General features: G+C 37.6%; 1 protein-coding gene across 1 annotated transcript; it reads left to right on the top strand.

The window, feature by feature from the left end:
• The first annotated feature begins 225 nt into the window (after positions 1 to 225).
• On the top strand, positions 226 to 26,800 carry TPH1 (tryptophan hydroxylase 1). The gene is made up of 11 exons (XM_025459676.3): positions 226 to 500; positions 5,368 to 5,504; positions 10,003 to 10,186; positions 12,039 to 12,139; positions 15,134 to 15,201; positions 15,346 to 15,542; positions 18,068 to 18,203; positions 18,962 to 19,088; positions 20,533 to 20,628; positions 21,840 to 21,973; positions 23,697 to 26,800. The coding sequence occupies exons 2-11, from the start codon at positions 5,388 to 5,390 to the stop codon at positions 23,869 to 23,871; spliced, it is 1,335 nt and encodes a 444-aa protein (XP_025315461.1). The 5' UTR covers positions 226 to 500; positions 5,368 to 5,387; the 3' UTR covers positions 23,872 to 26,800.
• Positions 26,801 to 27,191: the final 391 nt, after the last annotated feature.

Raw genomic sequence — 27,191 nt, 5'->3', positions numbered from 1 at the left:
ATTAGACTTACGTAGTTAGGGCTGGCCTGGCATTAGCTTAATTAAAACACGAGTCAGATTACAGCTAGAAGGCGAGGCGCAGGCTGGCGGGGACCGTCAGCACCAACGCCGAGGTCAGCGCCCGGGCCACGCTCCCGCCCGGCCCTTCTCATTGGCCCCTGCCCGGCCGCCTCGGGCGCCCATTGGTCCGCTGCGACTCCCGCTTCCTATAAAGAGGCGGGCCGCGCGGGTCGGCAGGTGGCTCCTTGCCGCCGGGACCGGGGACCACCGCCGCTGATTTGTGGGTGCTGGGCCAGCGTGGGGAGGGGGCAGGCTCACTCTCCCAGGAAGTAACCACCCGTGGAGATCTGGATCTGGGGAGTCCCAGCTGTACCCCTGCGAGGACTCTTCTTTCTTCCTACCCTCTTTGGGAAGAAAAGACACAATCTTTGAGGGCCTGCTGTGTAAGGACAGACTCTCTACACATCATCTGATTTCACCTTCACGACAGCCCCTGTAAGGTGGGTATTTCTTGCATTTTTACATTTCCCGGGAAGTTCTGAGTTGAACTCAAGTCTGTGTGACTCCTCTGTGTTAGCAAACAATAAATGCATTCTTCTTCCTTTCCTTCCTCTTGACCAAATAGCAACATCTCTTCTTTCCTTTTCCCAATAAGGGAACCGTCCCTTGGAGATCTCCAAAGAAAAGGGCATTTCAGATGCAAAGCCTCTTAGCATCACACCTACCTTTATCACCTGCACCCTAACCCAGTACAGGTCTGCAATTGACAAATAGTGATAGTAGTTCAGATCCAACCTTGCTACTGACATTTGGTTTTCAGTGGTTTAAAATTAATTCCCCATCCCCACTGATGTTCTAGTCTAGTTGGCTTGGGGGAAAAACTGAAGTTGAATTTTCGAATCTATCCAGTAAAAGTTTATGCCCATCAATTAATTCTCAAAGAAGGGTGGAATTCATTTATTTGTTTTATTTATTATTTTTAAAGACTTTATTTTTTTACTCATGAGAGACACACACAGAGAGAGGCAGAGACACAGGCAGAGGGAGAAGCAGGCTCCCTGCAAGGAGCCCAGGGTGGGACTCGATCCCGAATCCCAGAATCATGCCCTGGGCCAAAGGCAGACGCTCAACCGCTGAGCCATCCAGGCACCACATTTATTGTTTTAAAAGTAGATGTGAGCACAGCTTAAAGTAACCAGAGGTGTTTCTGCAAAGCCATAACCTGTGGTTTATGAATTTCAATACTAGAGTTCATATTAGCTTATCTTCAGGTGGGATGTGTCTTCTATTTTCATTTTCCTCACCAGTGCCTTTATTTCCTAGGAAAATGTTGTTCATGGGCACTGTTTTCTTTTCTATTTCATCTCCACTTTCATTCTCATTCCTTTCTCCCTGTCAGAAAAGAAAAACAAGATTCTATGGAAGATTCTCTCCATCCTCACCAGTCCTTCTCATGGCTTTTAGTTCTGTCTTCAAACAGCATCTGTGCTTTCAAAATATTTCAATTTGATAGTGCTTTGGGCTTCTTAGATTAGGTAAATTTAAATTATACTTGTTATTGACTAAACTTATGGGAGAGAAGAGTCAATGTAAACACCTTGACCTCTACTCTTTGTGTATAGTAAATATTTAATTAACGTATCCTTCACCCTTCTCTGCCCTAGCCCACTGATGAGATGTTGGTGGCAAAACTAGATCCATTCCAGAACCAGGGAAAGAGGAGAGAATTATGAAACCCAAAAGGATAGAGTGAAACCAGTCATGACTGTTACTACCTTTTAACAATGGCTCCTAGAGGAGCTTAAGGACCAATTTTGAAATGTGAAAGGAAATCTTTATATAGTTTTATACAAAGAGTTGCATTCTAAACTCTGAGAGATTGTTGAAGGATGAACTGTCAGGAGATCTGAAAATCTGTCAGTTTTCCCACTGACTGGCAAAAATCACCTTTATTTACTGTTCTCTGATCTTTGTTCCCAGTTGTTGAAATTTGCTTTCATTATGAAACATGGTGGTGGGCTAAGAAGTAGCTTAGATTTGCAGAATCCTTTTTCTTCAGCACATTGTAGTGACAATATCCAGGAAAATGGGGACTTAGTAAATATAGGTTGACTAGAGTCTTCATTTGTTTACAAATGAATTTCTAAATTATTCACTTGAGATTTGGAACTTAATATATTTTAGGGGTTTCATAGTAAATAAACTAATGAAACTGAAAATCACTTTAAGACAAAAGAATACTTACATTTCATGCCATAAAACTATATTTACATCTTTCAAAATGCTTAACAACCAGGGCAAGAAAAGTTCTTAGCCAGAGGATTTTAGAATGTCAATTTTATTACATTTAACATTTTATCTTTTTTTGAAGACAGGGAAATTCGGGATGCGCTTCCCATTTTTAGAGCTAGTATTTATTGAAGACTTCGTGTAAGTCAGCAACTGTTCTAATGGTTTTATACATTATATATATATATTATACATATAATCCTCCTTACAACCATGAGATTGGTGTCAGTTAGCCTCCCTCCAATTTTGCAAATAAGGACATTTACGCACATAGAAATTAAAACTTGTCTAGATGGGTTTGTAGATGAATTTGTTACTAGCAATTTGCCGTATGATTTTATACTTCTTATTGTTTGCGTCTGCACTCTATAGGACAAAATCAACCATACTCTGTGTGGAAAAAAAGTCTATGGCCTTTTAATGATAGTTAGATACATTTCTCCAAAGGTTTCACGTTTTAAAATATATTTTGAGAATGCATCCCTGAATTTTTAGCCCGAGAGCTACCAGTTCTGAATTTCCTGTATACTTTGTATACTGTATACTTTGTTTACCAAAGGATCAGTTTCTTTGAAGCTGAAAGTCTCTTTTAGAATCTCTTGTTTCTCATCCATAAATCCTTCCTGATCAGACTTATGGATGGGCCGGAAGCCATATCCATTTATCTTTATTTTTTTAAAGATCTATTTATTTATTCATTATAGACAGAGAGAGGCAGAAACACAGTAGGAGGGAGAAGCAGGCTCCATGCCAGGAGCCCGATGCAGGACTCGATCCTGGGACTCCAAAATCAGGTCCTGGGCCAAAGGCAGGCGCCAAACTGCTGAGCCACCCAGGGATCCCTCCATTTATCTTTAGGATATTCGTTACAGGGTGGAAAATGGTGGTTGGGGGGATGGTATGCTTCTCAGATATCATAGCTGGGATCTCAGCTTATTGGAAAGTCTGTTTCTCCCTCTTCCTCTCCCTCATACATAAGTCTGTGAATCAATTGGAGGCAAATTGTCTTGTTTTTAAATCTTTACTGCCTTAACGCTATGCTACTTTATTCACATGAATGTGCTTGGGTTGAAATTTCATTTATTTTACCATTATTAAAGTCAGGTCACAGAAAAATCCGGATTATTATTAAGCTTAATCAGTCTTTTGGTTTTATAGTATTTGGCATAAAGATTGTTTCAGCTACAGAGAATTAATTGACACAATTAAAAACATTTAAGCAGTTTTGATTTTAAACTCAGTGAATCAATAGGTATGGGTTAAACTTTGAATTATAGCTCTGTCTTTTTTTGATGCCCAAAATAGCTTTGTTTCTTCTGTGGGGGAAAACATCAGAATACTAAGCCACATCATGTGTTTTAAAATGTGTGAGAGGGGCGCCTGGGTGGCTCAGTTGGTTAAGCATCAGACTCTTGATTTCAGCTTAAGTCATGATCTCAGGGTTGTGGGATTGAGCCCCTTATTGGGCTCCATGCTGGGCATGGAGCCTGCTTAAGATTCCCTCTTGCCCTCTCTTAAACAAACAAACAACAAACAAACAAACAAACAAAGTGTGTGAGATAGTTTTGGATGTTGTGAGTTCCAGTGAATCGTTTTGGTAACTTTGTTATGTTAGAAAGGTTAAGTAACATACCCAAGGTCATATACTAATAAACATCAGACCAATAAACAGATATGTCTGACTTCACATTCCAAATATTTCCATACACTGTTTAGTAATATAAATAGGTGCCTGAGAAGATGCCAAGGTAGATGTCTAGTTCATCTTCTGAGAAGACAGCTTTCAACTAAATGCCAGGAATTTTATTCTACCTGTGGTGTTTCTGCACATAATCAAATACTCACTGAAACAGAACTATAACTACACCAGTGACCATTGCTATGAATGGGAGGTTTATGGTATGGCAATCTTGAACACTGAGGGGAATGGACTTAGGGAGGCCTGGGAAGGCTTCCGTGAGTCAGTGAAGTTTGAGTTGTGGGGGATTGGACCCAGTTTATCTGGCTTCAAGCCCAGAGCAGCATATTATTCCTGTTCTGGGTGGTACTGCTGCAGGCTTGGAGCAGTTAGTGCAAGCAGATGAAAGACAGTGGAATTGGTTATATCAACTTAAGTTGTTAAGGATTAATTCCACTGGAACTCCAACATGAAACTAGGCAATTAGGAAAATTAATAATGAAAAGAAAACCGGTAGGAATAAATCCTCAAAATGCTGTTTTCATTTTTATTTTTATTTTTTTTAATTTTTTATTGGTGTTCAATTTACTAACATACAGAATAACCCCCAGTGCCCGTCACCCATTGCTGTTTTCATTTTTAAATCCAGATCTTATTTCTCAAGCGTATTTTCTCTGTTGAAAGTTATATTCCACTTTCATCCCTCACAATATCCTTACCTCCCCCAACACGCACACACCAGAGTTGGATCCATAATCATATAACTCTTGTAGGCTAATGTTTAAAAGGCTTATTGGCCTTCCAGAGTCCACTGCCTGGAGGATTCCAAGTCAGAGAAGAAAGAAGATACTTATATGGAGCCAGAATTCTAGTGGCTAGCCATTATCCTTGTGGTCCCCATGTGTCCAGTGCTGCCCAGGCTCTTGAATTTATGAAATGAATAGAAGGTCTTGTTCTGAAGCGGTTTGATGCCTTGTTGAAAGACAAGACATGCATGAATAAAACATTCAAGACCCAGTATAATAAAGTGATGAAAGTGTAGGGGGAAAGTAAGCTTTTATAGAGGAAGAGTGCTCAGTTCAGGCCACAGTAGGAAGACTGCAAGAAGCCAGTGGGCATGACTCACACCCTGCAGGAATTGAATTAGGAAAAAAGAAAAAGGAAACCAGTAACATGCATTGTATGCCTATTATAGTCTAGGGTTGATAGGCAATGTTTTATCTTATGTTGGTCTCATTACAGTCTTGCAAAGCATATCTACAAATCCACATCTCACAGGTGAGGAAATTAGAACTCAGAGAGTGTTATCAAATATTGTCTTAAGTTTCAAATATTATCAAATATAGTCTATATTGCACAACTTCTTTTTTAGACCTCTCTATTTTCATACTTTGTTTTAGAGAACGACACCAAATTCATCATGATTGAAGACAATAAGGAAAACAAAGATAATTCCTTAGAAAGAGGAAGAGCGACTCTCATTTTTTCCTTGAAGAATGAAGTTGGTGGACTTATAAAAGCACTAAAAATCTTCCAGGTAAGCAGTCTGCATATTTTTGCATAATACTCTTCTCAAATGAGTCTCTAAAATTATATTTAAAATGTGAATTATTATAAATTCTTCAGAGATGCGTGGCAGAAATTTCTTAAGCAGTTTAGTTTCTAAAATATTGCTCGATTCTAACAAATGGGCAAGAGATACAAGCCATTTACAGAAGAGAAGATACAAATAGCTAATAAAGAAATAGGGAAAGAAAGATTCACTTTGTGGATTTCAGAAAAGCCAATTTTAATTAAATAGAATATTAAAAATTTAATATTATTTAATGACATTAATGATATATTTAATCATATTTTTAAGATATCAAAATAATAAAGATTCTACAGTTATACTGTTCCCTACCGTCAAAGCTTCAGTGCATTTGGGACTTAAATACACCTTTGGTGTGAGGATAAATTGGTATAATAGGGAAGGAAGCAATACGTATTAGTAGCCTTAAAATGTTCACATATTTTGACCCAGTAATTCCATTTCCATAAATCCATCTTTTAACTTTTTTTCTTGAGAGAGCGGTGTACGCATGCTGAGTGTGTGTGTATGGGAGAGGTAGAGGGAGAGGGAGAGGGAGAGAGAGAATCTCAAGCAGGCTCCCCACCTAGTGTGGAACCCATTGGTGGGGGGCGGGAGGTAGGATGGGAGGAAGGTGGGGGAAGCCTCAATCTCATGACTCTGAGATCATGACCTGAGTTGAAATTAAGAAATCAGACACTGACTGGACGGAGCCACCGAGGCACCCCTTCATAGCTCCTCATTTTTAAGTCTAATTTATTTTGTTAATCTTAGGGCAAAGGGTTGAGTTAATCATACACATCAAATTATGTGTAGGCTTATCATCATCAATTCATACAACCTCCTCCTGTTTTATTTCATTATTCTATTCAATCTCCATTTCTCTCTTCTGATAGACAGCTGCTCTGATATGTTTGATCTGTACATGGAATTATTTTTATGTGTACTTTAGAATATGTAGAGTTTTTGTGTGTGCATGTATTAGCAAATTATGTAATTTTTATTTAGGGTATCTTTTTTATTTTATTTTTTATTTTTTTATTATTTTTTTTTACTCAGCACTATGTTTTTAAGACCTACCCATACAGCTCTGTATCCATCTCATTTTACTTACCCTCAGCCTTTAGGAGGCAACTATTTCCAACCCTTTTAACTATATTTTCTATAATTTACTTCCATGTTTTTTTGTTTGTTTGTTTTGAAGATTTAAAGTAATGTCTACACTGAAGGTGGGGCTCAAACTGACAGCCTCGAGATCAAGAGTCCCATGCTTTACCAACTGAGCCAGTCAGGTGCCCCTACTTCTATGTTTACAAACAATATGCTTTTTATGCTATTTCATGATTTTTTGGTTTATGGATATTAGCTATTACCTAATGATTTCCTATAATGGAAGTAAAGACTTAGCTTTTTTGACACAGCTTCCTTTCCAGTGGCCCTCTCAACTTCCCTTCCTCCCATCTTCCCAATGTAGTTAGGTCCTAGATTTTGGCTATGCCAGTCTTTAGTGTGTTCATTCTTCAGATTATATATGTCTTACTCAAAGAAGATCCATGTTATCCATTATTCTGACTTCCTTTTTGGTAAATAGGATTACAATTTAGGGTTTAAAAGCATGGGCTATAGAGCAGGACAGCTTGAGTTTGAATTCCAGCTCTGATACCTTTTAGCTATGTGTCTTTGGGCAAACTGCTTAACTTCTCCGTGGCTATTTCTGTAATTGAAATACATGATAGGAAATGTCTCACTTATTACTTCTACTTTGTGTAAATTTTCCCGGATCTTCTTGACTAAATTTTTCTTCCAGATGGAATTTTAAATTATTTAGTTACATTTCCTCACCAAATTCCATCAAGATTTTGATTTTGATAGTATTCAATTTAGAGTAATTGAGGAAAAATTGACATTTTACATCTTTGTCTCCAAAAACGTAATTTAGCTTTATATTTATTCACGTCATCATTCAGAAAACATTTATGAATGCATTCTTAATGTAAATATTAACAAGAAATAGATTAAACTCTACTTTTAAAAAAGTTTAATTTTAATTCAAATATAGTTAATGCACAGTGTGATATGAGTTTCAGGTACAATATACTGATTCAACACTTTCATACATCACTCAGTGCTCATCACAACAAACGCACTCCTAATCCCCTTCATATATTTCACTCATCCCCCTGGCCCACTTCCCCTCTGTAGTTAAGAGTGTGTTTCTTGGTTTGTTTCTTTTTTTCCCCTTTGATTGCTTGTTTTATTTCTTAAATTCCACATGAGTGAGATCATATGGTATTTATCTTCCTCTGACTTATTTTGCTTAGCCTTATACTCTCTAGTTCTATCCATGTCGGTGCAAATGGCAAGATTTCATTATTTTTCTATGGCTGAATAATATTCTATTATAGGTATATACCACATTTTCTCTATCCATTCATCAATAAATGGAAACTTGGGCTACTTCCATAGTTTGGCTGTTATAAACAATGCTGCAGGAGGCATAGGGGTGTATGTAACCCGCTGAATTAGTGTTTTTATATCTTTTGTGTAAATACCTAGTAGTGCAATTGCTGGATTTTAGGGTAGTTCAATTTTTAACTTTTTGAGCAACCTCCATGCTGTTTTTCAGGGTGGCTACACCAGTTTGCATTTTCACCAACAATGCAAGGTTTCTTTTTCCCTCCACATCCTCTCCAACACTTGTTGTTTCTTGTGTTTTTGATACTAGCCATTCTGATAACTGTGAGGTGATATCTCATGTGGTTTTGATTTGCATTTCTCTGATGATGAGTGATATTAAATATCTTTTCATGTGTGTGTTGGCCATCTGGATGTCTTCTTTGGAGAAACGTCTGTTCATGTCTTCTGCCTATTTTAAAATTTGAATTATTTTATTTTTGGGGTGTTGAGTTCTATCAATTCTTTATATATTTTGGATACTTACTCTGTATCAGATGTGTCATTTGCAAATATCTTCTTCCATTCAGTAGGTTGCCTTTTAGTTTTTTTGGTTGTTTCCTTTGCTGTGCAGAAGAAGCTCTTTATTTTGATGTAGTCCCAATAGTTTATTTTTGCTTTTATTTCCCTTGCCTCAGGAGATATAGCTAGAAAAATATGTCAGAAACTCTCTTTTACTTCTGATCAACTCTAGTATATTTTGTAACTGGCTTTCTTCTATTGATTCCATGATAAAATCTGTGTTCCAGGATAAATCCTGCCTATTCCAATTTCCCAACATTTTAAATACTCTTTTTTTCCTGTTGGTTCATGTTCCTAATAATTCTTACTTATCTTTACCTTTGCATTTACAGCTCTGTCTGTTTGGAATCCTCCTTCTTCCCTTCTGCCTACTCTATCTATTCTTTAAGACTCATCTCAGTTCCTGTCTGCTGCATGGAAATGTCTACTTTCTCTAGCCCATAATGCTTTTTCCCAGAATATCTACTACACCTAAATACTTACTACTTGTATTTTCTCTTAGCCTTACATGTGTTAGCCAACTAGATTATAAGCTCCTTGTATGTCTTGCTTTTCATTTGTATGCTTCACAGCTCTTACCTGGCTACATAGGTATTCACCAAGTTAATTCAAATTGAACTTGTTAGTGTTGAAAATCAGCTATTCTAACCTTATTTTTTTTAGATATTGGGTAATTTGTTCTTATGTTTCATTATTATGCCACTGGTGCTGGTCCTCAGCTATCCAAATTGGTAAGGGAAGATATCCTCCTCCCACAGGTTTGCACATATGGCACCCAGCTTGGGCTGGCATGGGAAGAGAGCAGAAGAAGCAATCTGCTTCAGCTGGTTACTAAGTTTGTAGCTTAAGAGATTTGAGGTATTAAATACTCTGTTCAAGCTGTTCATCTAATTTTATTAAATGCATATTCGCAAAGGAAACTTTCCTTTCTAAAGGGCTGACATTAATATCACTTTTTAAAAAAGATGTTATTTATTTATTCATGGGAGACACACAGAGAGAGAGGCAGAGACATAGGCAGAGGGAGAAGCAGGCTCCCTGTGGGGAGCCGGATGTGGGACCCGATCCCAGGACCCCAGGATCATGACTTGAGCCAAAGGCAGACACTCAACCACTGAGCCACCCAGGTGCTCCTAATATCACTTTTTGAAAACACTTATTTATAAGAATTTTTGAAAGGTTCTTTTTATCTAGGAAATTTGGTATATTGATTTGAGGCCATTCATTTCTGGCAATTTGAGAGACTTCTAGTGGGTGTCATTTTATTAGTTTCTGGAGGGTGTGATAAATTTTTCAAAGTTTTTTGAGCAGTACTTAATATTTAAGGGGAATTATTTTGCTGTTGATAGCACTAAAAACAGCCTTCTTCTATTTTGACTATCACCATAAGCATAGAATTGATTTTTTAGTGGTAATGAAAGTAATGAGCTCAGAGACTATTACCTTTTCTGAAGTTTTCCTATGTATTTTTACTCTCTGCTTTACACAGGAGAAGCATGTGAACCTATTACATATTGAGTCCCGAAAATCAAAGAGAAGAAGCTCAGAATTTGAGATTTTTGTTGACTGTGATATCAACAGAGAACAATTGAATGATATTTTTCATCTGTTGAAGTCCCACACTAACGTTCTCTCTGTGAATCCACCAGATAATTTTACTGCGAAGGAAGATGGTAAGTTTGAAAAGTGAAAATCCCACTCAGAAGATTAAGTACATAATGTATGTCCAATATTATATTTATCTTGAAGGCACAGAAATAAAAATAAAACACAGTCTCTTCAAATTGGTTACAGCCTGATAGTGAAGGGAGCACAAAATGTAATTGCTCAAAATACTATCGAACAATTATAAAGTAACATTTTATCAAGTGTGAGAGAAGTGAAAGGGAAACCTTGGGTCTAAGAATTCAGAATAGTTAGAAATTACGTTTTCTCAGTTTCCAAATCATCAAGCATTTCTTAATTTCACAAACCTTCAATTTACAATCCCTGCATACTTAAAAATTACCACAAGGCTTAGCATCTGGCAGATATTAAATGAATATTCAAATTTGTTGAGAATATTGACAGTTGCTGACAACTATGATGTAAATACACTCTTTACACAGTCGTCCCTGTCCCCACTCCCACTAAAAGCAAATGAAAAGCAACAAAGCCTCCTAAGGTTTCAGATGAGTAAGATCTTCTGTTGTGAAAAAAATCCTTGTCATTTACTTGGCACAAAAGATAAAAGGATAATTCAACCACATTTTACATATGGTATGGAACATGCACAATATTGGGGTGTAATCAGGGCTGGTACACATCTGTTATGTATTTGTGTGGCTGTGTAAGTTATTAAAATACTAATATGCTTCCATTTCTGAGTGGCAGATAGCTGCTTCCCTGAGTCCCTTGAGCGTCCCACCATGCCTGAAGCCCATTTGCTCCAGATGCTACTCTAGGAGTCCCAGGCCCACCACAAACAACCAAAGGGTTAATATCTGGTGGAGCAGGAGCTTAGGATGCTGCTTGTATCTATTTTGAGTGATTGGTGCCTCTGTGGTATTTGTGGTTAAATCTCTTGACTATCACTTTTGGATATGTTAAAAAGAATATGAGAGCTAGAACAAGAAGGATTGAATTCTAGTCCTCTCTCTTCCAGTAGAAATGAATTGCCTTAGACAAATTACTTTACCTCTCTGAGCTTTGGTTACCCCATCTATAAAATGAAGAGTTTTTTTAGGGGCTAAATGGTTCAGTTGATATTTAGGGAACACCAACTTGTGTCAGTTATTTCTACTAAGAAACAGATATACAAATACATACATACATACATATATGTGTGTGTGTGTATATATATATATACATATATATATATATACAGATATAAACTGATATGTTTTAGAGAATCAGAAACACAGTGTCATAGGATCCCAGAGGACAGAGAATTAGCTCTACCTGCAGGGTCAGGGAAGGTCTTGTAGGAGGAGAAGGATATTCTCAGGAAAATTAGAAGGATGGGGTGGAGCAGGAAGTGGGAGTAGGATATAGGTATTCCAGGCAGGAGAACAACATGTGCAAAACCCCAGTGTTACAGGAGGGCTGCATGTCTGAGAGGAGGTGAGAGATCAAATTGGCAAAGACAAAATGATTTCTAAGATCATTTGCATCAACAAAAAGAAATGTTGAAAGTCCTTATTATAGTTGCACCTTGGTGTGCAAAGTTGTATACCTTACTCTGTTTTTTTAAAAGATAGTTAAATATGTAGCTTACAAATTTTTTGTACTTAAAATCTATTCCTGAAGTATAGCATTTCTTCAATACTAAGAAAATCAAGGCTCAAAAATGTTTTGAACTCAAAAATTTTGAATGAAATTTACTTATTAGAAATAGAGCAATTTATTTGTATAAATTTTGCCTCAAAGTACAAGCTAAAATTAAAAATTTTATCCAGATGTATTTATGAATTTCTTAATTTCTTTTTCCTTATTGCCTTCCTTTAAGATCATCTCTTCAACTGTTAGTGGTTTTGTATTTTGCAGGTATGGAAACTGTTCCTTGGTTTCCAATGAAGATTTCTGACCTGGACCATTGTGCCAACAGAGTTCTGATGTATGGATCTGAACTGGATGCAGATCATCCTGTAAATATTTTTAATAAATCTTTTCATGAAAATAATTTAAAGCAAACTAAAAATTAAGACAAATTATTTTCTTTTTTGGAGACTGCACTTATTCTAGACTAAACAGGATCTTGTTTTAATCTGGATTTCAGGAAGTCTCCATAGTCCTGGGGAATCCAGACTAACTGCCTGAAGCGCAGCTAACTTCACTGACTCTGAAACACCTGTCCTATGTCTGTCATTCCTATTAATAAGAGCTATTCCAAGAATTATGCTAAAATCAAGACAATATCTGCAGCAATTTTTGTTGAAGTGGGTATAGATTATTAGAAAGGAGGGTAAGGATAAGAAGGAGAAACACTTAACTACCCACGCTGTCCAGCATGACTAGTTTATTAGGAAGTTGAAATAGGATGTTGGATCCTTGGAAAATTATATGGGACATAGTACAGGCATGAGCTGGAGAATCAGTAAGCGCAGAGCATTAAGGTTGCTTGTGGAGTCTTATGGTCCTGGGAGGGTGGAGAAAAAGAGTGCAATTTTAGAGTCATATGCACCAGGACTTTGATCTGCCACTTAGTAGCTCTGTTCATTGCCCGTGTATCTTCTTAGACAGCCCTCAGCTGATGCACCCACATTGTTCTATAATATCTTAGTGAGCAATTTATTAATTCCAATTGCACTTGCTCTCAAGGCATTTGCAGCCTAGTTGGAAAGATAAAGCACACATCTGTAAATAAACATGAGATTAAATTGTGAAAAGTGCTAAGTAGCATGAACAAATTGCTTTGAGAGGCACGCAAGAAGGCAAACACTTCTAGTTGAAGAGATCAGAGAAAGGCAACATTTTAACTAGGCCTGAAAGGAGTTTGGCAGGAAAGAGATGGTGAGGAAGGATAGTTCATTGCAACATGAGCAAAGGTTCAAAGGCAAGAAAATCTGGAGCATGGTTATGGAGAGGTAACTAAATAACTATTTCTGCTCTACTACCAAGTGCTACTGATTTTTACCTCCTAAATATTGCTTAAATTTGTTCTTTATTTATTCCTATTACCACACCTTTAATTCACCCCCCAGCCTCCAGCTTAACACCTCCAACCCATCCTCCTCATAGTCCCTAGAAGGATCTAAAACCTTAGTATGGTCATTATCCCTTTTCTGCCTAAAGCTCACCAATGATACCTAGGTACCTATCTAAGAAAATTGAAAACATATATTCATGTAAAAACTTCTACACAGATGTTCATAGCAGCTTTGTTCATAATAACAAAAAAGTGGACACAACCTAGACATTCATCCATTGATTAATAGATAAAGTGTGATATGTCGATAAAATGGAATATTATGATAAAAAAATGTGAAATGTTGATACATGCATTCTACAACGTGGATGAACCTTGAAAACTGATTGTAAGAGAAGCTGGTTACAAAAGGCCATGTGTGTTATATGATTCCTTTTATACAAAATATCCAGAATACACGAATTCATAGAAACAGAAAGTAGATTAGTAGTTGTTGGGGGCTGGAGATGAAGGGAAATGGGGAGAATCCATGAATGAGTATGATGTTTCTTTTGGGGAGAAACATTTTCTGAAATTATAGTGGAGGTCATTGCATAAGCCCATGAGTGTACTAAAAATCACTACATTGTACACTTAAAAATTTTAGGCTGTGTGTATTATATCTCAATAAAGCATTTAAAAAAATCATCAATGGCTTCCCATTACCCAAAAACTGAAGTCCAAGCTATTTCAGACCTTTATTAGCAGACCTCAAGCCAATTTGCCCCATGCTCCTTGTTCTCTCCAAGCTCCAGCTCACATTTCCTTAGGTACATCATGTTGTCTTTCTTCACCGTCATCAGTACTGTCCTTTCTGTCCTTTCCCACCCAGCTATCCCCACTCCTTTTCTGAGACTTAGCTTGGGAGTCATCATTGGGAAATCTTCCCTGACTCCCCCCAACTGCCCTCTTTCACATACTGTGGATTAAGAGTTTCATTTTTGAGTTCCAGTGGCATCGTGGCATATCTCTAATAAGGCAATTGTCATACTGTTTCATAATAATTGGTTGATGTAAACTCCTTGGAGACTCAGATTGTGCTTTGTTCATATTTGTTTCTCTGGATTTTAGCACAAGGCCAGGTACTTGGTAGGGGTTTGTAAATCCGTGTTAGAGAGATGAGTCTCATTTTCTCTTTTCAAGTGTCTTCCCTTTCTTTCCTCTATAGCATTATTGGCTGTTTTCTCCTGGGCTTTGCTTTTTTGAAGTCTATTTTATCTATTTAAAAAAATTTTTTCTAGGTGTAAATTATTTTCTTTTTATTATCATTGTTTGCTTTTATAAATAGGACTATGTTTACAGTTTGTGATAAAATCTAAGGCTAGATTTAGTTGTCATGATTTCATGTTTTATTAATTACTATTTTATTGTTAATTACTATTACAGAGAATATAGCTGAAGATATACTCAAATGATTAAGAAAAAAAACTCACTTGGAAAAGAATTGTGCATTTAAGTAGGATGCTTTTCTTATTCCTTAAATCATTTTACTTTTGTACCCACTATGGGATTTTTGTATCTAGAGTATCTTTATTTCAGTAGCCACAATAGTATAAAGCTTTCATATAACATTGACTTTAAAAATGATCATGAGGGATGCCTGGGTGGCTCAGTGGTTGAGCGTCTGCCTTTGGCTTAAGTCGTGATTCTGGGATCCTGGGATGGAGTCCTGCGTGATTCCGGGATCCTGGGATGGAGTCCTGCATCGGGCTCCCCACAGGGAGCTTGCTTCTCCCTCTACCTATGTCTCTGCCTCCCTCTGTTTCTCTTATGAATAAATAAATAGAATCTTTAAAAAAAATCATGAATTTCTAGACAGTACTTGCTTAAAATAGCAATGATGTAGCCCTAAAGGGGTTATATCATAGCTCAAGTAATAATGAACTGTTCCCTAAATATCATTTGTCAAGTATTTTTTAGTATGAATATTTAAAAACTTTTCTTTAATTATCAGGGCTTCAAAGACAATGTCTACCGTAAAAGACGAAAGTATTTTGCAGACTTGGCTATGAACTATAAACAGTAAGTATATTATAAAAATAACTTATTCAGCTTTGAAATAATAGAATAAAAGAATAGAGCAAATTATGCTCATTTAGTAAATAAAAGGTAAGTGCTGCTGTTTATTGAATGCTAATTTAAAATAACTTCTCTTTGTCTCATTAGTGGAGACCCCATTCCCAAGGTTGAATTCACTGAAGAGGAGATTAAGACCTGGGGAACTGTGTTCCAAGAGCTCAACAAACTTTACCCAACCCATGCCTGCAGAGAGTATCTCAAAAACTTACCTTTGCTTTCTAAATATTGTGGATACCGGGAAGATAACATCCCACAATTGGAAGATGTCTCAAACTTTTTAAAAGGTAATGCATGAGTTAATCTTTTGTTAAGGGGAATGTTAACTCTGTAATCATGATAGAATTTTTAATGAAGGAATAAAGTTCAAGTGTAGGGGAGGTCAGAATTTTCCTTACTCTGTTCTGGAGTATTAGACCCAGTATTGGGCATTCCTTTGAAGAGGGGCAGTCATGATCTGGAGCAAGTGCATAGGAAAATGAGAGGATTATAAGGGGCTTGGAAAATGTATTATATAAATAAAATTTGAAAGACAGGGTGTTTAACCTGGAGATTTAAGGGACATTATAGCTTTATTTAAATACTAGATGATCATCTTGTGGAATAGAAGCAATACTATGTGACCCTAAGTAAATGATAATTGGATAGAAACTATAAGCTTTTAGCTCAAAATGGAGAAGATCTTGCTAAAAAAAAAAAAGCCATTTGAAGATGGAACAGGCTCATGGGATGGTTATTTCTGCATTCCTGGAGGTTTTCGTGCAAAAGCTCTACACCCACTTGTCGGGGATGTGGTAGAGGAGATTCAAGCTCTTTGGGGGAAGATTGGAATAAGTGGCCTCTGAAGCTCCTTTTCACAGTAAGACTCTGTAATTTTCCCAAGGAAGAATGTGCTAGTAGAAGCATCAACAAAGAGTAAGGAAGGACAGTGTTTTTCCTTTTCATTCCTCAGGCTTATTTGGTTTAGGCTTCCTTATTTCTTCTAGCTAGTATAGGAAGTAAAATGAGGAGTGATCTCCAGGGTTTATAATATGTAAGAAAAATAAATATCCCCTTTGATCTCAGCAGACTAGAACCTTAGGAACAAATAGAAGTTATGTTTCTCACTCAAAGGGAGTTTAGTTTATTTCCATCATGATCTGGAATTCCTTTCTTTGAATTTCTTATACAGACCATCATAAAAATCTACATGTCTATTCAACTCTATAATTATTAGTCAGTCATTATGCACAAAACTAATAAAAAACCAAGCAGGAAAAGGCACTATAGTTTTATAAGGGAAGAACTCATATATAAATGGTTCCTATAAAAACTAGATTTAAAAAAGTGATTAAGGATGACAGAGAACCAATGCACATGACCTCACGCACGGGTCTTACAAAGATGGGCAAGCATATGCTACAGAAGTTATCAAATTAAATTTGCTTGAGATTTGGAGGAAATATTTTGTTGTGGATACAAAGCTGAAAGCTGTTCACTTGGGGGTCTGGAGCGTGAGCTGGCTGCAGAACATGTTGGTAAATGTGTTTCAAGGGAAATTGTCAAAGAGGGAAATCAAACCTAAATGACAGTTCAAACAAAACACCAGTGGGAAGGAGTTCCCTGCACTGTCAAATATGGTGGCCCCTAGACACATGTGGTTGTTTAAAAAATTCACATTATGCTGAGTGAAATAAGTCAATCAGAGAAGGACAATCATCATATGGTTTCACTGATATGGGGAATATAAGAAATAGTGAAAGGGATTATAAGGGAAAGGAGGGAAACTGAGTGAGAAAAATTAGAGAGAGACAAACCATGAAAGACTCCTAACTCTGGGAAAACAAAGGGTTGCAGAAGGGGAGGTTGGTGGGGGGATGGGGTGACTAGGGTGATTGGGTGACAGGTACTAGGGAGGGCACTTGATGGGATGAGCACTAGGTGTTATACTCTATGTTGGCAAATTGAATTTAAATAAAAAAATTAAAAATTCACATTAATGTAAACCAAAATGTTAGTTTTCTAGCCACACTAGCCACATTTCAAGTGTTTAATAGCCACATGTGGTTAGTGGCTACCCCATTGTAACCTAGAGATAGAACATTTCCATTATTGTGGAGAGTTCTGTTGGACGATGAAGTCTAATCTATCAAAGTGGGAGAATCCGAGTATAAAAGCAACTGGGCGGAATTGGAAGAACAGAGGGCGAGGGTTTGAAATGAACAGCAAGAGTGGAGCTTATAGAGGCCCTCTGAGTTGTTGCTGCCCTGCCGGCAGGCCTCTTTTACAGAGTGCATGTAGTCTTAGCTGTTGGTGGATAGAAGAGCATCATCCGATTTAGATAGAATAAACTTTGCAAGAGGTAGTACTGGCTTAAAGTGGCATAAATTAGGAAGTGGTTCTGATCTATATTAATAGACCTTGTTAGTTTTTTCTTATTTTTTTTTTTTAAAGGAAGTAAGGTTGCCTAGGAGATATTCTAAACAGTTTGGGGAGACAGCAAGGTAGAATATAAGGAGAATTTTATCATCTACTGTGTAATTTTGGGCACATTATTGAGTCTCTGAGCCTCAGTTTTACAGTTGTCACAAGGAGAAGAATAAACTAGCTCAAATTGTATACATGAAAAGAGATGTGATATGTAAGGTCTAACTCAATGCCTGACCTACAGTAAGTGCTTAATAATGATTACTTCCCCTTTGTATACACATGATAAATTTAGTTTCCATGTTCTCCCTCAAACTGTTACTGGGACCCACTGGTGGTATTAAAATGTTGCAGTAAATGGTCTGTTTGGGTGAAGATTTTCTTCATTTTCTCCTTTGGTTTGCAGAGCGCACAGGTTTTTCCATCCGTCCCGTGGCTGGTTACTTATCACCAAGAGATTTCTTATCAGGTTTAGCCTTCCGAGTTTTTCACTGTACACAGTACGTGAGACACAGTTCAGACCCTCTCTATACCCCAGAGCCGTGAGTATTTCTGCTTTAGCATTCATTCATTAAATAGTTATTTGTCATAATGGTACTTCCTTCAGGCGTTTTGTGTGAAGATTAAATGAATGAACATGTGTAAAGCAACTAGAACAGTGCCTGGCACATAATACATGCTCCATGCTCTAGATATATTAGCCATTATCATTACCATTATTATTATTATTCTACTTCTTTCTTTATCATTACTATTATTAATTGACAACCTGTTACCTATTAGGTACCAGGTGCTATTCTAAGCATGAGGAGTATAAAAAAATCAGACAAAAATTTCTGCCTTCATAGAATTTTTATTCTAATGGGGGATAGAGATAATAAACAAGTATATATATATATATTAAGTATTTATATACACATATATACAAACACACACACACACATATATATGTAAAGCAGAGAAAGGGGAAAGAGGTGTATGTGAGAAGTGTTTCTGTTTTGAAAAGGGTGATCAGACAAGGAGTCACTGAGAAAGTGACATTTGAGCAGAGACCTGATTTGGTGGGGGGTGTGGGGGAGGACATGTCTATGGATATCTTATGTGTATATGTTTGTGAGTGGCCTTGGTTTTGAACCAAAATAGTTTCTTTACTAAATTGCTAGTGTCTTTTGTGGTCCATTTCCAGAGGAATACCACCTGAATAAAAGTGCAATCAGATTTTGGTTTGATTGAATTGTTGATCATGTATTTTTATGAGACATAAGCATCACAGGGTGACAAACTTGTACCTCTTTTTCAGAGATACTTGCCATGAACTCTTAGGTCATGTCCCCCTTTTGGCTGAACCTAGTTTTGCTCAATTCTCCCAAGAAATTGGCCTGGCTTCCCTTGGAGCTTCAGAGGAGGCTGTTCAAAAACTGGCAACGGTATAAATCAGAAAATAGCTGTATAGATTAGTAATTCTGATGGGGGGGAGATGTGAGTGTCAGTTTAAAAGTGCATATTCAAGACGATTGTTAGAAAATTTGTCTTTGCTCATATTATTTTAATTTAAATAATCTCAGTAGGATTAAATGAGGGCATAAAATTTTAAAGTTCATCAAAAGGAGACATGGGCTTTAAGAAAAGGTAGAGTTCAATAATGTTAATTGTTTGTAGATCTTTTTCCAGCAAAAACAATAGGTTCTTTGAAAACGATGCTAGAAATGTTTTTGAGCACTAGATACAAGACATCGTGCTGGAAATACAAAGATGAGTAAGGCCTGGTTCCTGCCTTCAAGGAATTTGTACACAACTTGAGGAAGCAGTCCTGTTAAAATGCGGTGAACTCTACAGAGAAGTTCAGGCAGAGTGTTCAGGGAGGGCAGAGAACTGCTTGGGGAAGGTTCCATGAAAGAACATCTGGACTAGCCCAGGGAAGATGCGTCATGTTTTCATCTGCCAGAAAGGCAGCAACATCTCAGGATGAGGGCACACAAGGAAAGACAAGGAGGTGCTTGTTGTATCTGGGGAAATGACAAGAAACCAAGTGTGTTAGGGTGGGGGAGGTAGTATGAAAAAGGCTAGATGATTAGAACAGTGCTTCTCAAATTATGATTTGGGGACCCCCTGGTGTTCCTGGAATCCTTGTACAGGGTCCTTGAGTGAAAGATCCACTCAGAGTGCAAAGTGGATTTCAGTATAAGAGCTAAAGTTCATTGATATGGTTTCAGATCCCACATGGTAGCTGAACTTTAAGAAATTGCCACTTAATGAGTTTTGATGTAGGGTCAAAAAAGAATATCCACAATTACCTGAAAAGGCTATCGCAACACATAGCCTTCTTCCAACTACTTAATCTGTGTGAGGCTGAATTTCTTCATATACTTTAACCAAAACAACATATTGCAATAGATTAAATATAGAAGCAGATATGAGAATCCATCTTGTTTTTCCAGCCAGACATTTGGGAACAACGTAAAACAATGCCTCTTTCCTGACCCTTTTTTGATTTGTGTAATATAGTTACTTTGCATTAAATTGTTGTGCTACCACAGCATAAATGGTTTATTACATTTTATGGTAACATAATTAGTAAACATATACATGTTTTCACTTTTGACTTTTACTGTAGTAAATATAGTGGGCTGTAACCCATATCAACAAAAGGTCCTTTGGGTCCTAAGTAATTTTTAAGAGCATATAGGAGTCTTGGGAATAACAGTTTGAGAAGTGCTAGTTTAGAAGAGGCCAGATTGTAGAAATACTTGGGAACTGGTCTGGGAATCTTGAACTTTATGCCAGGGCACTGTAGGTCAGTGACTCAGAGTTGCACTTTGTTTTAAATTGAGTTATTCAAGATGTGAAAGTAATATTAATGTCCTTTTGCAGTGCTACTTTTTTACTGTGGAGTTTGGTCTCTGTAAGCAAGACGGGCAGCTGCGAGTCTTTGGTGCTGGATTACTTTCTTCCATCAGTGAACTTAAAGTAAGAACCATAAATCTCTCTATGTAGCCATGTTCACTTAATATAATTGATACAACCTGCAAGAATTTTTGTATTTAAACAAGTGCATGCTGTGAGAAATGCTTGGTGAGCAGTAAACATTACTCAAGACAATTTTCTCTATTTCTCAGGTTTATAGGGCTACCCTAATTTTTTTTTATTTATATGTGGAATTTAATTACTTAATTTTTTCTTTTTAAATATGATTTTTTAAAATTTTTATTTATTTATGATAGTCACACAGAGAGAGAGAGGCAGAGACACAGGCAGAGAGAGAAGCAGGCTCCATGCACCGGGAGCCCGACGTGGGATCCGATCCCGGGTCTCCAGGATCGCGCCCTGTGCCAAAGGCAGGCGCCAAACCGCTGCGCCACCCAGGGATCCCCTAATTTTTTCTTTTTAAGTATAGTTGACACACTATAGACATTTTATTTATTTATTTATTTATTTATTTATTTATTTATTTATTTATTTATTTCTAAGAGATAGAGCACCAGCATGGGGAGGGATAGAGGGAGAGGGAGAGAACGAGAATCCCCAAGCAGACTCCCTGCTGAGTGTGGAGCCTGATTCGGGGCTTGACCCCAGGAGCCCAAGATCAGCCGTTTACCTGACTGGGCCACCCAGGTGCCCCAATATACATATCTTTGAAACAAAAAGTATTTTAAAACTTTTGCCTACAAAATCTTGCTGTTCCCTCACCACTTTTAGTGTGCTAGCAAAAACTTCTCCTAAATTCCATGGACTTCTTTGAGAATTATTATTTATCCAATTAAGGAATGAACTTATGTTTGTTGAGTAACAGATGCGTGTGAAATACTGTCCATGGTACTTCTTGCTTTTAGGAGTCTACCACCTGATGGTGGGTACAAGTCATGTACAGGAATAACTAGGGCAGGCTAGGAAGTAGCCATCATAATGCAGGAATATACATAAATAAAGATTGTTGGGTACCTCTTACATGGAAAGTATGTTAGAACAAAGCCATGGAGATGAATCTTGGTGAATAGCAAGCCGTTTGTCTTTCTGGTATATTGTAGGTTAAATAATGCTGTAGGAAATATGTTTGGAATTATAGGTTGGGGCCATTGCATTAGTACATTCAGTGGTGTGCTGATTCTGGTGGTTGTGTTTGGGATGCGAGCCATGAAATTAGATGGTATTCTTTGATTCACTGACTCTTTGTCTTCTAGCATTCACTTTCTGGACATGCCAAAGTAAAGCCCTTTGATCCTAAGATTACCTGCAAACAGGAGTGTCTCATCACAACTTTTCAGGATGTCTACTTTGTATCTGAAAGCTTTGAAGATGCAAAGGAGAAGATGAGGTAAAGCATATCTTTCTCATGACTTAACTTTCCTCTGCAAAAGATAGGTGCAGTAATGGTAACAAATCACAGAAGTAAGCAGCTGGATAATTAGAAGCCTATGAGGTACCTTCTGCCTAGAACATATCTCCCTTTCACAACAAATATTTAGAGTATGTTGTTTATGGTGATGTTTGGTGATTGCATATATGAATCAGATACATTGAGAAACTGGTTTCTTCCCATCAGAGTTTATAATCTATTAGGAAAAATAAGCTATATGCAAATTACTATATAATAGCATAGAAAGCCTTAGAGAGATACAGATGCAACTTTGTTCTCCATTTTATTTGGGAGCAATTTATTCCAGATGGGGGAACAGGGAAAACTTAATGGCATCTGAGAAAGCACTTCAAGGATAAATAGGATTTAGATATGTTAAGTTTTAGGTTAAGGGACAGCATAAAAAAGGTAAGGGAGGTGGAAAACTTTGAGTGTAATGCAATAGAGCTATGCTTTAACTATTTTTAACTATTTTAAATATTTTATTTAATTTTAAATATTTTATCTACTTATTTAGAGAGCACATGCAAATGTGGGGAGGGGCAAAGGGAGAGGGAGAGAGAATCTCAAGCAAACTCCACACTGAGCATGGAGCTTGATCTCACCACCCTGAGATGAGCCATTATCAAGAGTCAGGTGCTCAACCAACTGAGCCACCATGCGCCCTGCTATACTTTAACTATTAATCAGCTAAGTGTGGTGTTAAGAAAGGAGGACATTGGAGACAAAAACTACTCAGGAGATTTTTGTAATACTTCAGGTGAAAAGAAGAGCCTGGGCCAAGACAGAGGTAGTAGAGGAAAGGACTATAGAAGCAGAATCAAAAAAACATTTGATGGAAGAGGTCTGAGGTCACATTGTGAGATCATTGTGGGATGGATGGGGGTTTAAGACATGCTCCTTTGTCTTCCAGGGATTTTCTGTTACTTGGGGAGCTAGGCAAGGCACAGAGCCAAATAATAATACCAGCAGGGTTTCCTCTAGCCCAGATGACCCCTTTGTGCACACTTGAAGAAGAGGTTCCCTTCTGGGTAGACCAGGTGGATTGCAAGCTGCTTTTCAGTCCTTTCTCAGGTATAGTTGTCCTCAGCTGTGTTCCTAGGGGTCCTGAACACACCTGTTCTCTAAATGGGAGTTTCAAATGTTGACTTGATAAAGAGGGCAGGGCTTGGATGCATGAATAAAGGATAGAAGTTAGGTCATTTGAGAGAAGCCTGGAGAATGACATTGTAAACAGAAAGAATGTCTATGTGCAGAAGGCAGGACTGTTCTGGTCTGTTTCTGGGCATGTGTGCACAGGTGTATAGGTGTATAGGTGTATTTATGTAAATCATGGCTGAAGGGTCTGTCACTAGGTGGTCAAGTGCTGCCATTGTCTACTGATAAAGCTACTGTAGTTGGTCTCCTTACTGTAGCCAATTAAAGTCATCCACAGGATCTTCTCCTAGCAATGCAAGGGGTGGGGGAAATGCGTCTAGAACAATTTTAGGTATCCCGCCTGTGTAGGATTCCAGGGGATCTCTGCACATGCTACGTAGGGAAGTAGGTCAGATTGGTTGTGTGAACAGCTAATAAGGATTTGTCTTTCTTCTAGTGTATGAAATAAGTTTGCTGTTGCTCACTCAGTTTTCATCCTCTGCCTCCTAGAAATTGGTTGCCTCTTATTTGTTTTCTTAAATAGAGAATTTACCAAAACAATTAAGCGTCCGTTTGGAGTGAAGTATAATCCATATACACGGAGTATTCAGATCTTGAAAGACACCAAGAGCATAACCAGCGCCATGAGTGAGCTGCAGCATGATCTTGATGTTGTCAGTGATGCCCTTGCGAAGGTCAGCAGACAGCCAAGCATCTGATCCTGAGTGACCGTCAGTTCAGAGGCCTGTGGGCCAGCTCCTGCTTTTCTTGAAAACCTGGTTGTGGAGGGACAGCAGCCAAACAATATTCTCTGCTCCCATTCTTTAATTAGTTCTTTGGAAATTTGTACTTGGATACTCTATGCCACTACCGATTATCTTTTTGGTAACATCTTTAGTGAAATATGATTTATATATTGTACAATTCACCAACCACTCATTTTTTTTATAGAGAAGTTTTTCTGACCCCATGGATAGATCTAATACCAACTTGATTCTCTTTTCCCTAATCCTTCTTGAATAAAATGACCTTTACGATCACTTAAAATTCCTTGATGGGTATTATGGAGCTGACCCATATTGTTATCTAAGATCCTTTCATTTCTAAAGTATCTTACTTATCATTGGATTCGTGTCAAGTTTGATCACATTCACAGCCCTAAATTTAATAGAGGACCAGCTGTCTCCACTGCTAGCGTGGGTGGAAATATAGAAGCCTTTGCACATGAAGCATACCTTGTAAAGAGTGAGCAGTCTAGTTTCAAGTGTGGTATCTTATAAGGAAATACAAGTAGCCAAATCTGGAAAGGTTGATTGGGGGTACGATCAAGAGCAGGCTAAGGATTTGGTACTTTATTTGGTAGGCATTAGGGAGCCCCTTCCCAAGTGACCATCCTCCTTGAGTGAGACCTTTTCTTTTCTAAGCATTGCATGATGCTGGTTTTATTTTAGATTATCTGTTCTACTCATAGGGCCAAGGGGGTACTTGGGAGACCACACACAGGGTAATGTAATGGGATTTGTCCTCGGGTTAGCCGGAGATGGTATTGTCAAATGGAGAGTTCAGACTGAGACAGATGAGAGAAGCCAAAGTTAAAGTTGGAAAAGCACACTGAGCACTTCATTTCCAAGGTATAGGTGAGGTCATAAACAGGGAGGCAAAGTATAAGGGTAGAGGATGGGGAAACAGGTGAGGAAATGGGCTGTAAGAAAGGTTGAGAAGATCATTTTAGGTCTGACATTAATAATACAAGGGCTGCAAGGACTGGTTTTTATGTGCTGTTGGCTATGTAGTACAGTGAATGGGCCTGATAAGAGCAAGTGAAGCTGGATTCCTGAATACATGCTGAGTCTGTTGGATTTACTTCTTTCCTCCTATCCTCTCTTCAGTTTCTGGCTTTGCTCCTTGGTCCTCTTCTCTTTCTGCCACCTCTTCATGGGAAATGTCATCCACATCCATGACTTCAATTCTTTTTTAAGATTTATTTATTTATTTATTTTAGAAAATGGGGCGAGATGGAGGAGGGGCAAAGGGAGAGAGGGTTCTAAACAGACTACACGCTGAGTGTGGAGCCTGATTCAGGACTTGATCTCACACCCCTGAGTTCAGGACCTGAGCCAACACTGAGTTGGACTTGGTCCAATCGACTCTACCACCCAGGTACCCCCATGACTTCAATTCTTATTTTATATGACTCCCATATTTGCAGTTCTAACCTTGACATCTTTCTTGAACTTTTGCATCTTAAGTTCAGCTGCCTGCTGGATATTTTCCATCTAGATGTCTCATAAATCAGGTCCAATGTGGTACAACTTCTTGTGGTGCCATTCACATAGAATGAAATGGGTTTGGATAACATGAGAGACCTGCCAAGTATCTCAAACACAATAGATTAAAAAAAACAACAACCCACAAACAAAACCCTCAGAATCACCTGAATATTACACACCATCAGCTTCTTCTCCCAGTGATGTCATTTCTGTTAATGAGATATGAAGGGTCATTTTTTTCAGCCAATTTTTCATTCTTAATCAGCTACTTAAAGAACTGTGTCTTTACTTTTTTCACATTAATAGTCAAATTGGATACCATTTAACACATTTTATTTCAACAGACCATTAGCTCTTTTAATCCTTTTTAGACCTTAAAAGATATTATAAAAAACTTTATGTCATACAAGGAGATGGAATTCGGAGTAGTAATTCAGGCTATTTCAGAATTTTATATTACTTATAATTTTAGTTAAGTATAACTATTAATGTACCTTTGATAGTCATAGATCTAAGTCAGCTAATCTAAAATCATTTGAAATACTGATCAACTAGTTTATAGTTGGTGTATTTGGTTGCAAGGAAATTTATTGTAAGAAAACCATGATAGATGGTTAACAATAGCAAGTTATGCATACTGTATCTGTTATTTTCATATAATTTTGATCATGGTAAAGAGTCATAGTTATTGAATTTTAAAATTATGGTATTTAAAACCACTCTATGACTAAAGCACACTAAAATGAATGTTAAAGCACAATCATTATTATTCATAACTTCTGAATAATAGAAATGTTTAATGATTGATTTCAGTTCTTCTAACCCCTGGATTTGTGATATTTGGTAAATCAGGAGTCCAGAGAATCTGCGTGCATTTTAAGTATATATCTTCAAAGCATCTAAGAATGTGTTAATATTTACTCCAATATGAGAACAGAATTGAACCAAAAGTTTGGTTTATAGGGCAGCCCCAGTGTCTTATCAGTTTAGCGCTGCTTTCAACCTAGGGCGTGATCCTGGAGACCAGAGATCGAGTCCCACGCCGGGCTCTCTGCATGGAGCCTGCTTCTCCCTCTGCCTGTGTCTCTGTCTCTCTCTGTGTCTCTAACAAATAAATAAAATCTTAAAAAAAAAGTTTGGTTTATAATTCTTAATCAGTGACTTATTACTTAAGACTTAGATGGTATTTTCCTGACTTTTTTGAAGAAAACTCCAAAAGCTGGTTGTCAGAATGCCTATATTTCTTAATCAGCCTATTTTGTAATTCAGAGTTACATAATAGTAATGACACACAAGAACGTATACAACTGTACTTAATTTTTAAGTTGGCTTCCAAATTGAAAAATGAAAAAATCCTGGAGTTCTTTAAAGGCATACATAATAGAGTTCATATATTAATTTCTAGGAAATGAATAAAGATGCTATAGTCCATTTCAGTCTAGTCTTTTACTATGTAATATACAGTTATGATTTGTAAGTTTTTATTCAGCTGGGTGATGATAAATGAACACAAAATTCATCTTTTTAACAGGCATTTATTTTTTTGGCCAAACAAGTTAAAAACTGATTTATGGAGCACCTGGGTGACTTAGTCAGTTAAGCATCTGACTCTTGATTTCGGCTCAGGTCATGATCTCAGGGTGGTGAGATCCAGCCCTGAGCCAGGCATGGAGTCTGCTTAAGATTCTCTCTGCCCCTCCGCCCACCCCCTGCTGTCACTCTTTCAAAAGACAAAACCAAACAAAAAACCACCTTATTTAAATATATGT

This window comes from Canis lupus, chromosome 21, assembly GCF_003254725.2.
Source record: "Canis lupus dingo isolate Sandy chromosome 21, ASM325472v2, whole genome shotgun sequence".
NCBI lineage: Eukaryota > Metazoa > Chordata > Mammalia > Carnivora > Canidae > Canis > Canis lupus.
Note: the sequence above shows the minus strand (reverse complement) of the source record. Positions and strands in the feature narration are given on the sequence as shown.

Bases quoted from the DNA above. Each gene is read 5' to 3' on its own strand.
- TPH1 (XM_025459676.3), top strand. From the start codon at position 5,388: ATGATTGAAGACAATAAGGAAAACAAAGATAATTCCTTAGAAAGAGGA. The intron at 15,543-18,067 runs GTAATGCATGAG...TTTGGTTTGCAG, and splicing joins TGTCTCAAACTTTTTAAAAG to AGCGCACAGGTTTTTCCATC. The intron at 20,629-21,839 runs GTAAGAACCATA...TTTGTCTTCTAG, and splicing joins CTTCCATCAGTGAACTTAAA to CATTCACTTTCTGGACATGC.